General features: G+C 37.1%; 1 protein-coding gene and 1 pseudogene across 1 annotated transcript; one reads left to right on the top strand and one right to left on the bottom strand.

Annotated features, from left to right (window-relative positions):
* Positions 1 to 2,001: 2,001 nt before the first annotated feature.
* LOC149787077 (uncharacterized) lies at positions 2,002 to 6,848 on the top strand (annotated as a pseudogene).
* Positions 6,076 to 15,096, bottom strand: LOC149787076 (uncharacterized). Its single transcript, XM_089976038.1, has 4 exons — positions 13,215 to 15,096; positions 11,788 to 12,653; positions 8,639 to 8,838; positions 6,076 to 6,197 (listed from the first exon to the last, which is right to left on the bottom strand). The coding sequence occupies exons 1-4, from the start codon at positions 13,362 to 13,364 to the stop codon at positions 6,076 to 6,078; spliced, it is 1,338 nt and encodes a 445-aa protein (XP_089832164.1). The 5' UTR covers positions 13,365 to 15,096.

Genomic DNA, 15,096 nt, shown 5'->3' with positions numbered 1-15,096 from the left:
CGCCTGGATTCGAGTGATTCCCACTGGAGATGGTTGAGCATTGCACTGACACAGCTAGTGTTACGATATTTATTTGTGGTGAACCTAGCCGCTCTCCTCTGAACCATCTCTATCTTATTTGTTGGATCTTTACTATGTGGGTTCCACACAGTCGAGCAATACTCAAGACCTGGTCGAACCAGAGTGAAATATGCCGCACTTTTTACTTCTTCATTGTTGATTTGGTGGTTGCGGTGCAGGAAACCAATATTAGTTCCCTTTTTTCACTATCTTGTCTATGTGCCTTTTCCAAGAGAGGTCTCTAGACAATTCCACCCCGAGATATTTTGTTGCCTGCTCATTGGCTAAATTGTGCCACTTAAGAGTATATTCGGACAAAACTGGTGATTTTTCCTGTAAACTCTTAGGATGCTGCATTTTTCTGGATGGAACGCCATACCCCAAGTTCTTTCCCAGAGGGCCAGTTGGTTCAGGTCTCCTTGAAGGATCTCACAGTCCTTGGAGACATTTAATATTCGGTAGTCTATACAGTCATCTGCAAAAAGTCTTGTGTTGGATTTGACGCTTGCAGGTAGATCATTGATGAACACCATGAATAGTATGGGACCCACAACACTCCCCTAAGTTTCCCCACTAACAACTGGTGCTGGGTCTGATGTTGTTCCATCTAGTATTACTCTCTGCGATCTGTCTGATAGGAAATCTCTGATTCATTTTTGTGTGTTACCCCTGATGCCATAGTGGTCCAACTTACTGAGGAGTCTTTCATGGGGGACACGATCGAAAGCCTTACTAAGTCAAGGATTGCAAGGTTATACTGCTTCCCTCTGTCTAAGGCTTTGGCGAGCTCATCCAATAGGGTTATGAGCTGTGTTTCACAGCTTTCCTGGCACGGAAACCATGCTGGCAGTCTGTTAGAATGTTGTAGCGATCTAGATGTTGCATCATGTTGCTGACTATGATGTGTTCAAGCATTTTGCAGCAGAAACATATAAGGGAGACCTGTCTATAATTGCTGGCCTTGAATCTTTCTCCATTTTTGAAGATAGCTGTAACGTTTGCTGTTTTCCAGACATCAGGGACATAACCTGTTGATAGGCACTTCTGGTAAATATAACTCAGGTATGGTGCACACTCTTCTGCTAGATCTTTCAGGATCCTTGCTGGAATCATGTCTGGTCCTGTAGCTTTCTGTGGGTTAATTTTCCGCATCAAGCTGTATACACCTTCTACAGTAACTTGGATGTCAGGCATTGGTGGGTAATGATCTCCATGTAGACTTGGTAGATCACTCTTATCCTCTTGTGTGAAGACTGACTGACATTGACGATTCAGTATGTTAGCCTTGTCGGATGCCTCTGAATGTAGTTTCCCGTGTTCCTTGAGTGGCGCCAAAGCTGTCTCTACGTAAGAACTTAATGTGTTTCCAAAATCTCTTCTGCTTGTTTGGTTGTTGTTTTTGATGTGGGTTACCGACTTCTATCAAGTTTTCAATATATCTCCAGTAAGCCTGCCGTTCTAAGCGTTGTGATCTTGCTTTTGCTTCTTTGTATAGTTTCCGATCTCTTGTTTTTCCTGTTGTTTTATGTCTTGCAAACAATTTGTTCCGTCTTCTGTGTTGGGCTCTAATGGATTTGCCTATCCAAGGTTTGTTTGTTTTGTTTCCAGATAAGGTCTTAGATGGTATAAATTTATCCATTAACCGTTTGATGTTCTCCTCAAACATTTTCCATGTGTCATTTGCAGAAAGATTATCCGTTTCACGTATGAATGATTCTTGGAATGACTTAAATTCTTCACGTAACTGGCCATAGTCTGCATTCCTGTATTGGAAGACTTTACGAGCTGCTTTCTTCACTTTCATTTGCCTGTTTATTACTGTTTCCATTGTTCATTGAACTTATCGAAAGAAAGAGCATTTTTTTCAATATATAATAATCACACAAATCCAGACAAAGTCATACAAAACCTAACAAATCCTCACAAAGCCTGACAGTCATAAAAGTAATATTAGACAAGTTTATTTATATTGTAAATTATATTGACGAATAAATTGACCACGCTGAACCAGCGTAACGTCATTGTCTCCGGTTAAACCAACAAGTTGTTCTCCACCTTTTTTTTTTTTTTTGAACAGGCGGCGGAGACCAACGTTATTCTGCACCACTCGTACTGAGCCGTCCGCACTATGTATCTTCCGGTGATCGGACCGCGCGCTATTAGTTAATAAATTTATTTAGACTAACCTTTGTATCCAGACGCCAGTCAACAACAAAAAAAAAAAAAAAAATAAAAGGTGGAGAACAACTTGCTGGTCTAAATCTCCGGTATATTCCACGACGGCTTTGTTAGGCTTTGTCGGGCTTTTTCAGGCTTAGCAGTATTTAGTAGGACCGGTGGAACTCGAATGAGCATATGCGTACTGCATACAACCCATATAATTGTGGTGTGTGTAATAAAATGTTTAGTCTGTGTGATCGTTCGATAATGAATATGACACATAGTGGAGTAAAACCATTTAAGTGTGAATTGTGTGATAAATGGTTTAGTCATCGTGGAAATCGAAATAAGCACATGAAGATACATACTGGAGAAAAACCATTTAAGTGTGAAGTATGTGATAAAAGGTTTATTGACAGTGAAAAATGTAATCGCCACATGAGGATACATACTGGAGAAAAACCATTTAAGTGTGAGGTATGTAGCAAAATGTTTAGTCGGAAAGGAACTCAGAAAATACACATGAGGATACATAGTGGAGAAAAACCATTTAAGTGTGAAGTATGTGATAAAAGGTTTATTGACAGTGAAAAATGTAATCGCCACATAAGGATACATACTGGAGAAAAACCATTTAAGTGTGAGGTATGTAACAAAATGTTTAGTCGGAAAGGAACTCAGAAAATACACATGAGGATACATACTGGAGAAAAACCATTTAAGTGTGAAGTATGTAATAAAATGTTTAGAACATGTGCACCTTTAACAATTCACATGAGGAAGCATACTGGAGAAAACCCATTTAAGTGTCAAGTATGTGATGCAAGGTTTTGTCACAGTGGAAATCTAAAGCATCACACAAATATACATACTGGAGAAAAACCATATAAGTGTGAAGTATGCGATAAAAGGTTTAGTCAGAATGGATCTCGGACAAGGCACATGAAGATACATACAGGAGAAAAACCATTTAAGTGTGAAGTATGTGATAAAAGGTTTATTGACAGTGAAAAATGTAATCACCACATGAGGATACATACTGGAGAAAAACCATTTAAGTGTGAGGTATGTAACAAAATGTTTAGTCGGAAAGGAACTCAGAAAATACACATGAGAATACATACAGGAGAAAAACCATTTAAGTGTGAAGTATGTGATAAAAGGTTTATTGACCGTGAAAAATGTAATCGCCACATGAGGATACATACTGGAGAAAAACCATTTAAGTGTGAGGTATGTAACAAAATGTTTAGTCGGAAAGGAACTCAGAAAATACACATGAGGATACATACAGGAGAAAAACCATTTAAGTGTGAAGTATGTGATAAAAGGTTTATTGACAGTGAAAAATGTAATCGCCACATGAAAATACATACTGGAGAAAAACCATTTAAGTGTGAGGTATGTAACAAAATGTTTAGTCGGAAAGGAACTCAGAAAATACACATGAGGATACATACAGGAGAGAAACCATTTAAGTGTGAAGTATGTAATAAAAGGTTTAGAACATGTGCACCTTTAACAACTCACATGAGGATACATACTGGAGAAAATCCATTTAAGTGTCAAGTATGTGATGCAAGGTTTTGTCACAGTGGAAATCTGAAGCATCACACAAATATACATACTGGAGAAAAACCATATAAGTGTGAAGTATGCGATAAAAGGTTTAGTCAGAATGGATCTCGGACAAGGCACATGAAGATACATACAGGAGAAAAACCATTTAAGTGTGAAGTATGTGATAAAAGGTTTATTGACAGTGAAAAATGTAATCACCACATGAGGATACATACTGGAGAAAAACCATTTAAGTGTGGGGTATGTAACAAAATGTTTAGTCGGAAAGGAACTCAGAAAATACACATGAGAATACATACAGGAGAAAAACCATTTAAGTGTGAAGTATGTGATAAAAGGTTTATTGACCGTGAAAAATGTAATCGCCACATGAGGATACATACTGGAGAAAAACCATTTAAGTGTGAGGTATGTAACAAAATGTTTAGTCGGAAAGGAACTCAGAAAATACACATGAGGATACATACAGGAGAAAAACCATTTAAGTGTGAAGTATGTGATAAAAGGTTTATTGACAGTGAAAAATGTAATCGCCACATGAAAATACATACTGGAGAAAAACCATTTAAGTGTGAGGTATGTAACAAAATGTTTAGTCGGAAAGGAACTCAGAAAATACACATGAGGATACATACAGGAGAGAAACCATTTAAGTGTGAAGTATGTAATAAAAGGTTTAGAACATGTGCACCTTTAACAACTCACATGAGGATACATACTGGAGAAAATCCATTTAAGTGTCAAGTATGTGATGCAAGGTTTTGTCACAGTGGAAATCTGAAGCATCACACAAATATACATACTGGAGAAAAACCATATAAGTGTGAAGTATGCGATAAAAGGTTTAGTCAGAATGGATCTCGAACAAGGCACATGAGGATACATACAGGAGAAAAACCATTTAAGTGTGAAGTATGTGATAAAAGGTTTATTGACGGTGAAAAATGTAATCGCCACATGAGGATACATACTGGAGAAAAACCATTTCAGTGTGAGATATGTAACAAAATGTTTAGTCGGAAAGGAGCTCAGAAAATACACATGAAGATACATACTGGAGAAAATCCATTTAAGGGTCAAGTATGTGATGCAAGGTTTTGTCAGTGGAAATCTGAAGCATCACACAAATATACATACTGGAGAAAAACCATATAAGTGTGAAGTATGTGATAAAAGGTTTAGTCAGAATGGATCTCGAACAAGGTACATGAGGATACATCCAGGAGAAAAACCATTTAAGTGTGAAGTGTGTAATAAAATGTTTAGAACAAGTGTACATTTAACAATTCACATGAGGAAGCATACTGGAGAAAATCTATTTAAGTGTCAAGTGTGTGATGCAAGGTTTTGTCACAGTGGAAATCTGAAGCATCACACAAATATACATACTGGAGGAAAACCATATAAGTGTGAAGTATGCAATAAAAGGTTTAGTCAGAATGGATCTCGAACAAGGCACATGAGGATACATACAGGAGAAAAACCATTTAAGTGTGAAGTATGTGATAAAAGGTTTATTGACAGTGAAAAATGTAATCGCCACATGAGGATACATACTGGAGAAAAACCATTTCAGTGTGAGATATGTAACAAAATGTTTAGTCGGAAAGGAACTCAGAAAATACACATGAGGATACATACAGGAGAAAAACCATTTAAGTGTGAAGTATGTAATAAAAGGTTTAGAACATGTGCACCTTTAACAGTTCACATGAGGATACATACTGGAGAAAATCCATTTAAGTGTCAAGTATGTGATGCAAGGTTTTGTCACAGTGGAAATCTGAAGCATCACACAAATATACATACTGGAGAAAAACCATATAAGTGTGAAGCATGCGATAAAAGGTTTAGTCAGAATGGATCTCGAACAAGGCACATGAGGATACATACAGGAGAAAAACCATTTAAGTGTGAAGTATGTAATAAAATGTTTAGAACAAGTGCACCTTTAACAATTCACATGAGGAAGCATACTGGAGAAAATCTATTGAAGTGTCAAGTATGTGATGCAAGATTTTGTCACAGTGGAAATCTGAAGCATCACACAAATATACATACTGGAGAAAAACCATATAAGTGTGAAGTATGCGATAAAAGGTTTAGTCAGAGTGGATCTCGAACGAGGCACATGAGGATACATACAGGAGGAAAACCATTTAAGTGTTAATTATGTGATGAAATGTTTAGTCACAGTGGAAGATTGAAAGAACACATGAGGAGACATACTGGAGAAAAACCATTTAACTGTGTGATATGTAATAGAAGGTTTAATCAAGGTGGATCTCTCATGGTGCACATGAGAATACATACTTGAGAAACACCATTTAACTGTGAAGTGTGTAATAAAACAATGAGTCGGACTGGAGGTCTAAGGACACACATGATGATACATACTGGTGAAAAACCATACAAGTATGAAGTATGTAATACAATGTTTCGTGACAGCCGAAATCAGAAGAGCCACAACAGGTATGAAAATCACATATAAGGTATAAAAAAAAATTGACATTTCAGTGGAAATATGAACTTGAGGCACATAAATGACACATAGGTACAAAATAACTCTCCTGGTACATAAATGACACATGGGTACAAAATAACACTCCTGGTACAAAATGATTTACCTAGAGTACTGTTACAGTAGAACATGGTATAGCATCGAGGGAATGGTGCTAAAGATGAACATGATATTTTGCCGCTTTTATCTGTAAAGGCTTTGCAAATATTACACTGTGGGTGACAGCATGATGTAAGGTATCATGTTTGGGAAGAAGTGAAACCCAATGGATTTTTCATGCCTGCTGACTCACCCCAACACCACTCTGGCAGCTTAATGTTAGTCAGTCAGAAATTCATAATCGATAATCGGTTCCACTTAACCAACTGATAATCGATTATAATCGGTTACTAAGAGCAAATTTTGAATTCTCTTTGTTATTCAGTTATATCTTTGATCAATAGTTCAAGATGTTAGTAAATGTACAGGAGTAATCTCTTTTAATGACATGTATACTTTAACCTGATAATAATATTACATTTTTGTCTATTGTGTTGTGTTTATTTTGTTCTACATCTTTGTTAAATGGACGCAACCTTTTATGGCTGATAAGTCATATGCAACTGAAATCCCCAAAATCCTTTCATTCACTTGTGATGTGTTTATGATTTTAAGTGTAGAAGGATATGGTTTTCTTGTTTGTCATTTTTTACAAATGCTACAAATAATGTTGCATTTAAAACTGAAACAAATCATCAAAATGTGTTTTAATTTATTAACTTAACTATTTAACAACTTGATCATGTAATAATGGCTATATATTCCTAATTATGAAATTTTGCACCTATGAAATATATGGTTTTATATTTGTAGTTGTGAAGGGAATTAATAAATTTCAGGTCAGCTTTAGTGGCTGGGAGTTTTACTAACCTTTGTGCTTTGCGTACAACTAAAAATAATCTCCCATTACACATATTATGGAGTTTCACAATCGATTATCTTATTGGTTCGCTCAACCAACTGATGATCGATTATAATTGATAATCGGAACAACACTACTTAATGTACACCATAGATATCAGACCTACTGATGAAAAATGTAATTCTTTTAAAAGTAATCATGCCCAGGACAAGTTGATAGGAAAATTGAACTTGTCCTTGGAAAATGTGAGCTTGCCTCTAACATAATACTTAAGACTGGCCTTCACAATGACTACTAGATGCAAAAAAAATAGATTACTGTAGCGGCAATGAGATATGGAACCTCAACCGGCACAGCCCTGAGAATCACTAGGTCTTACTTGTAGCTGACTAGTTCATTAGAATGTGATTTTGGAAAGCACCTGCTTGTGAGATACCAAGTCAGGAGCTTCTGCAATTATTGATGGTAATTTGTTCCAAGTCCCTATTGTACATGGGAAGAAGCTGAACTTGAAACAATTTGTCGATGCTGACTTTAATTGGAACTTTTTCCTGTGGTTTGCCCTAGTTTGGCTATATGCCGGGGTCAGGTTTTTTTCTGCTGGTATGTCCACTAGGTTGTTCGCAATCATGTACATCATGGTTAGCTGGGCCTTGGTTCACCTGGATTTGAGTGATTCCCACTGGAGATGGTTGAGCATTGCACTGACACAGCTAGTGTTACAATATTTATTTGTGGTGAACCTAGCCACTCTCCTCTGAACCATCTCTATCTTATTTGTTGGATCTTTACTATGTGGGTTCCGCACAGTCGAACAATACTCAAGACCTGGTCGAACCAGAGTGAAATATGCTGCAGTTTTTACTTCTTCATTGTTGATTTGGTGGTTGCAGCGCAGGAAACTAATATTACTGTTCCCTTTTTTCACTATCTTGTCTATGTGTCTTTTCCAAGAGAGGTCTCTAGACAATTCCACCCCGAGATATTTTGTTGCCTGCTCGTTGGCTAAAGTGTACCCCTTAAGAGTATATTCGGACAAGATTGGTGATTTTTCCTGTAAACTCTTAGGATGCTGCATTTTTCTGGATGGAACGACATACCCCAAGTTCTTTCCCAGAGGGCCAGTTGGTTCAGGTCTTCTTGAAGGATCTCACAGTCCTTGGAGACATTTATTAACCGGTAGACTATACGGTCATCTGCAAAAAGTCTTGTGTTGGATTTGACGCTTGCAGGTAGATCATTGATGAACACCATGTATAGTATGGGACCCACAACACTCCCCTAAGTTACCCCACTAACAACTGGTGCTGGGTCTGATGGTGCTCCATCTAGAATTACTCTCGGCGATCTGTCTGATAGGAAATCTCTGATTTATTTTTGTGTGTTACCCCTGATGCCATAGTGGTCCAACTTACTGAGGAGTCTTTCATGGGGGACACGATCGAAAGCCTTACTGAAGTCAAGGATTGCAAGGTTATACTGCTTCCCTCTGTCTAAGGATTTGGCGAGCTCATCCTCCAGTATATTCCACGATGGCTTTGTTAGGCTTTGTCGGGCTTTGTCAGGCTCAGCAGTATTAAGTAGGACCGGTTGAACTCGAATAAGCATATGCGTACTGGATACAACCCATATAATTGTGATGTGTGTAATAAAATGTTTAGTCTGTGTGATCGTTCGATAATGAATATGACACATATTGGAGTAAAACCATTTAAGGGGTATGATTAACATGCGAAAAGTTACGAAAAGTGCGAAAAGTTACGAAAAGTTGAGAAAAGTGCGAAAAGTTACGAAAAAATAAAAGTGCGAAAAGTTACGAAAGTGTTAAAAGTTACGAAAAGTTGAGAAAAGTCACAAAAACGAAAAATTATGAAGAAGAAAAAAAATGATTATTATAAGCTAGGACGAGAAAGTTGCTTTTAATTTATTAAATTTCTTTGTTCCCAAAAGCTATATTATATCTAAAATTACATTAACTGTTTACAAATGATTTCCTTTATTTGATAATGTTTCAGAATAAATGTTCTTTCCACAACTGCATCGAAAGGTTAATATCGTAACCGAAATCCAAATTTCCGTCGCTCAGAGTTACAACAAAGTCATTTTCTGGACATATTTTAATTAAAACAAGTAAATAATAGGAACGATTTTCGTTATCTTCATTTGCATCAGTGCAAATATATATTTCTAAACTGCTTTACAATAAACTGCACTTTACAGTTTGCGTTTCGCACTTGGCTTAGTTGATGGTGTTCTAGACCTTTCTGACCGCTTTCTTCGAATTTGGTTCGGCTTCCCACCTGGAGATGGAGTTCTGGTTGCAGTTCTTCTGCCATCTTTTGAGAACATCGTATCTGGATGGTCTTTACCGCAGTCAGTGAGAATTTTTTTTTCTTTTATCCCGTTGTTCTTCCGTCATTCTGGCCCAGTGATCAATGTCAACAAGGTGGTGTAAATATCTTTCACTGAGGCGATAATTACCCATGTTTCTCAGGGAACGACATCTCTCTTCCTGCTCACTGATCACTAATTGATGAGCAGCTTAAGAAACTTTGGCAATTCAGCTAGCTTCCATTTTGTGGCCGATTTTAGGATGTGATTTGCACTTTCGGAGTTGTTGTTTGTCCATGTGCTTCTAATTTTTCCGTGTTGACCGGATCTATGACGTGTTCTTTAAGCATTGGATACAATCTTGTATCAAAGTAGGTGCGGAACTTTCTTTCGCAGGAATGCGAGTCTTTGTCATCGATGACGGAATGTAATTGGTTTAGTCTTTTTTGGTGGGTGTCAACGTCCGTTTATTGTACAAGACCATTTGAGCCAAACACTAACTCAAGAACTTCCAGGCAATCTTTTAATGGAAACCCAATTACATCTTCCATTTGCCTGTTTGCGCTTTGCTTTAGATGACGAGTACAAAGAACGTGTGTGCTACCAGGCAAACAGCGTTTTTATATTAGTTTTGAATGCCAATTCCTCATCTGTGCCGATAGTCAGTAACTGGAGCTGGTTGTCTGTCAAGTTGTCAGCGACGTCATGAAGGAATGCAGAATATGCCTTGGTGCCTTGGTATGGATGAAAGTTGGGCCGAACACAATCGGATGGTCATCTGTAGATCTCTTTTTAACGGGTAAGTCTTTGAAAACTGTCGGAGTCACGTGAAAATCACCAAGGTTATAGGTCTTGTCCATTCCGAGAACGCTACCGCCTTCAATACAGCAGAACCTCTTAATGTCTGTGATCTGTTGTTCGTTGTAAAGGGTCACGACTGGGTGTTGTAAGCCATTCATATGTTTCACAGTTTGGAAGAATTTGCTTGTTTTGGTCATTTCTTCTACGCAAACAATATGGTCGGCAATGTTACCTGATTTGGATGGGCTGTGCTTTGTTCTTGTTATTGAATGTTTAATATTTCGGAGTTGTTTCTCGCCTCTTGGTTGCTGGTAATCGTCATTTCTTTCAGAATGTACCATTCTCTCTACTTCCTTCACCCCTTTGTGCTCTAGTTCGTTTGTTAATCTTTCTCTAACGGAAGGCTTGGTTCTGATGTATATGACGTTTTGCGACGGATGTTTCGCGGATGCATGATATGTTCGGGACGAGAATTTTCCAATGTATTCGGCAAGCGCGATGTTGGTTGCAATATCAACTAGGAGATTATCAGCTTTCTGGAACCACGTTATCCTCCGCTTGAACTGATCAGGTCTTGACGGAGAGCTCTTTAGGGATTGGTTGTTGTTGTTGTTGTTGTGGGGTTTAACGCCATTTTTCAGCACGATAGGCTATACATGGCGGCCAGTATTAATGGTGGAGGAAGAACCCGGAAAACCCCGGAAAGAACCACCGACCCACGAGAAGCTACTGGCAGGCTTTCTCACATGCCCACATTGGCTGAATCTTAGACTCGAACCGCCGCAGACAGAGGTGAGATGGCAGTGATCCGTAACGAAGAGCGCTTTAGACCACTCGGCCACTCGGGGCCCCTTTAGGGATTGGTAAATTCTGTGAACGTGTATGATCTCGTCTCCTAATGGTTGTGATTGTAATGGCTCGTAGATACGCTTTTTGTTGACGTTTCTCTCGACGCAATACACATCTTGCCGTTTAATAATCATCAAAAGAGTGCCATTTCTTTCAATAAATGTTGTGGATGGTGATGCACACTTGGCCCAAGCGCCACAGTCGTCCCAGAACTCAGACCTTTTCCCCGAAGTACGTTACATTATGTTGTCGACGTTAGTGATAATAAAATACATGTCGTCTTTTCTTCCAAATGGGATTTCTTGTAGAACAACCTTTTGATCTTTCATCACGTCTATGAAAGATTTGAGATCCAAGTATTTCTTTAAAGGACCTGGTACGAATTGATCAAGGTATAATTCATCGTCTTTTTCAGAATCACTTGCACTGATGTCTGTTTGTGAACTGAGTATTTGTTCAAAGTTTATGTCAGGAACATGAGCATCTAGTGATTTTCTTCCTGTTTTTTTTTGGAGATGACTCTTCCTGTATTGTAGATAAATTTGGAACGTATGTGCAATGGTCATCTAATTCATTATCATACATTTGCTGTGAGTGTGTATCCCTCTGATTGTCTTCTATTTCTGAAGTTGATTGGCATGGTGGAATTTGAATGTCTTCCATAGCAGGTTCCTCCAGCCATGTTGTAGATCCAAACTGAGTGTCACTAACACTTTCATTTTGAGTCTTTTCCGCCATTTTTGGGGATTTGGATGAGGCATTGATCGCAACATATTCCGATGTCATCTGTACGCGCTCGGACGTTTGAGTCAGTGATACCAGGGGTACAAAGTGGTTGGGAATCCACAGTGCTTTTCTTTTCTTGATGAAGCCGTTCTTGTTTGCTGTATTTGTGTTTGTCCACATGATGGTTTTGATTGGTTTCTCTGGATCACAGAACATTGGTGTAAATGCACAGTTCAGTTTGACAAAGCTATAATCCTTAGACCCATTCATTGCAGGGTACACTGATTCAACTTTCAAATTTAACAAATTTGACAAGGCCATCATACAAAAAACTAATACAGGCTTTCCAAGGGTTGGACATTCCAGACATTCATCGTGAAAGTCAGGCGAGCACAGTAAAAAGCCTGAATACATGGGATGTTTCTGAATTTTGTCTTTGTTTAGGACAAGTTCGATGCTACATCTGTAACGGAGTTCTATACTTTTTAATTCGTTGCCGACGAGGTAGGTGGAAAAGGAATTGAACAGGCAGTCTCCGTCACCAGTACTGTACAAAGCAGTTTTTGAAGACATACGGTAAGCCGCAACGATGGTATTTGAGGCTGGATCCTGTCTGATACCATCAAAGTTTGTATGGACTGTGGTGTCTAAATCAGTGTTTTTTATAAAGAGATATTCTCTTTCAGCAGCTTCTGTCAAGGACTTTATACCTTCCCTAGCGCTCTGAAAGAAAACAAAATCATATATACTCAACAACATCATCAGCATCATTAATGAAATCATCATCATAGTCAACAGCATCGACCACTGCGATGGCCGCAGTGGTTAGAGCTCAGTTTTGTTGTTCCCCATATAATCTGGCGAAATGTGTTACTAACGTTTGCTTACCCATTAATAAACATGTATATCGATATTGCTCTCTGTGTTGAAATAAGCAATATTTCATATATAGTTATCTATGTTTACATAAATGATTGAAATCATGTGATCTCTTCTTGATGCCATCTTCTGTTTGATTCTAAACAATGATCTGTTCGATCTAAATAATGCAGTAATTTCACATCATCCACATAGATCCCATCCATATTAACAAACTAAATTGAAATTATCGTGTTGATATTGTATAGTGTTTTTTGTATATACAAATACAAATGTACTACAAAAAACATATTGTATCTTTAATATAATTATCAGTATGATCATCATTAACAACAACACAGCAAACAAACATCATCGTCTTCTTTATGATAATCAATATCATCATCATAAATGATAGATGCATACCTTCTTCAAGCGTTCTAAACCCATGAGGTAGTCGAAAGAGGACCCGTCGCAAGCGCTGCGACACGACACACAAGCATAGTCCAGGGGTATTCTCCGCCATAATTTGTAGTCTGGTTCATCAATGCCCTGGCATTTGTAGTGCGCCCGCATTTGGCATGTCTGGAAAATTTACTAAAAGAAAAAGTCAAATGAATTTTAATGGCCATGTATATTATTGTATTACACCATACGCCGTAATCCTACTGTCAACTTTTTTTTAATAAAAGCTTTCCAAGATAATTAGATTATTATATTCGGCAAACAAAAGGAAAGTTTGGACCACATATTCGAAAATAAAACAAGTATCCTCTTATTTTATAACTTATCTAAATTATGGGTAACATTTATTTCAGCTGACATTTACGTGTGTGTATGTATGTGCATGAATATGTATTTTCGCATCGCCGTGTTTATGCTCTTCAGATATGCATATAAATATAAAGAACACAGTTATAATGTACAATCAACATAACATTAGGGGAAGCATTACAATTCCCATGCTTAATGACATGCACACTTCACCCTAGTTTTAAACGATGACATTAATTAACAATTACGACATAATTATCATTAATATCTGAAATTTAAACTGTAAAAATTTCAACAACACCAATTGACCCATATTTTGTTTATGTTTACTCACAAATATGATCTCAAAAAACTTATGTATCTGATACACTTGAAAAATGAATGTTCATTAAATATATAAACGATTTCATTCAAGGTTTTTTTGGTTAACTTTTGGTCATGCAAACATGGCATGTAATTATTACAAATATGTTTGAATAACCCTATTACGTACATTCGACATTTTACTATTTTCTCCTGTATGTGACAGTTGAACATCATCATTATTCACATGATCATTGATCTTATATAAATATTTTGACTTATTTATTAATTTATAGGAAGATAAAATGATTAACATTTTTATGCTTATTAAAGTGATTTCACGAAATTTAAAAAAAAATTAACATAATAACTAACGTATTTTACAAAATGTTTTTGTAACGTAGAATGGTAACGTATGTGTCGTAGTGTAAAACACGGAAATATGTTAAAGTTCAAACAACGTTTAGTCATTCCTCAAGACACTTTATCTTAATGCAGTCATTTTCATTGATTTAAGGAGATATCATATAATTAACGCAGCCTTACAACAGAAATTAATAAATTAGGTAAGATGTAAAACACGGAAATATGTTAAAGTTCAAACAACGTTTAGTCATTCCTCAAGACACTTTATCTTAATGCAGTCATTTTCATTGATTTAAGGATACATCATTTAATTAACACAGCCTTACAACAGAAATTAATAAATTAGGTAAGATGAAAAAGTCACTTACCTCACAGTAAATACAGTCCGTCTTACAATCCAGAAAACAAACAGAACAAGTATACTTCATCGACATTTTCTCAGCGAAAGCAAAGTACAAATAAAAGCAAGAATATACAGACCGCAATATATAATTTTTAATCTAGAATTTGTATACGCAACAATTATCATTATTTTTTAGTTTCAATACAAACTATGGATTGGTGAAGATATTCTTCTTTGATGTCACTGTTCAGACATGGTCACAAATCTGTAACTCAATAATTAATTGTAAGATAATTACCGCATTCACTACTCTCCGTATGTTACCTACACATAAATGATTGTGCAAAAGAACAGTTATAATAAACAAAAGCGTGAGAATGAAGTCAATTTATCCATCATGGACATTACAATATCGGCTTTGATTGAAGTTGACAGATAAAAGAACCGCAATCGGCTTATTAATGGTCACCATGCTTATGCCAGATGTACATAATGATATTTTGACCAGTGCTGACGAAATTT

The sequence above is a fragment of the Sinohyriopsis cumingii genome, chromosome 12, assembly GCF_028554795.1.
Source record: "Sinohyriopsis cumingii isolate HCF-2022 chromosome 12, ASM2855479v2, whole genome shotgun sequence".
NCBI classification, from domain to species: Eukaryota; Metazoa; Mollusca; class Bivalvia; order Unionida; family Unionidae; genus Sinohyriopsis; species Sinohyriopsis cumingii.
Note: the sequence above shows the minus strand (reverse complement) of the source record. Positions and strands in the feature narration are given on the sequence as shown.

What these genes read in the sequence shown, in the direction of transcription:
- LOC149787076 (XM_089976038.1), bottom strand. Translation starts at nt 13,364, where the DNA reads ATGCGGGCGCACTACAAATGCCAGGGCATTGATGAACCAGACTACAAA. An exon ending in GATACACACTCACAGCAAAT is followed by an intron (nt 8,839 to 11,787) that starts GTATGATAATGA and finishes GGTTGTATCCAG; the next exon opens with TACGCATATGCTTATTCGAG. An exon ending in CCCCCATGAAAGACTCCTCA is followed by an intron (nt 6,198 to 8,638) that starts GTAAGTTGGACC and finishes GTTTTTCACCAG; the next exon opens with TATGTATCATCATGTGTGTC.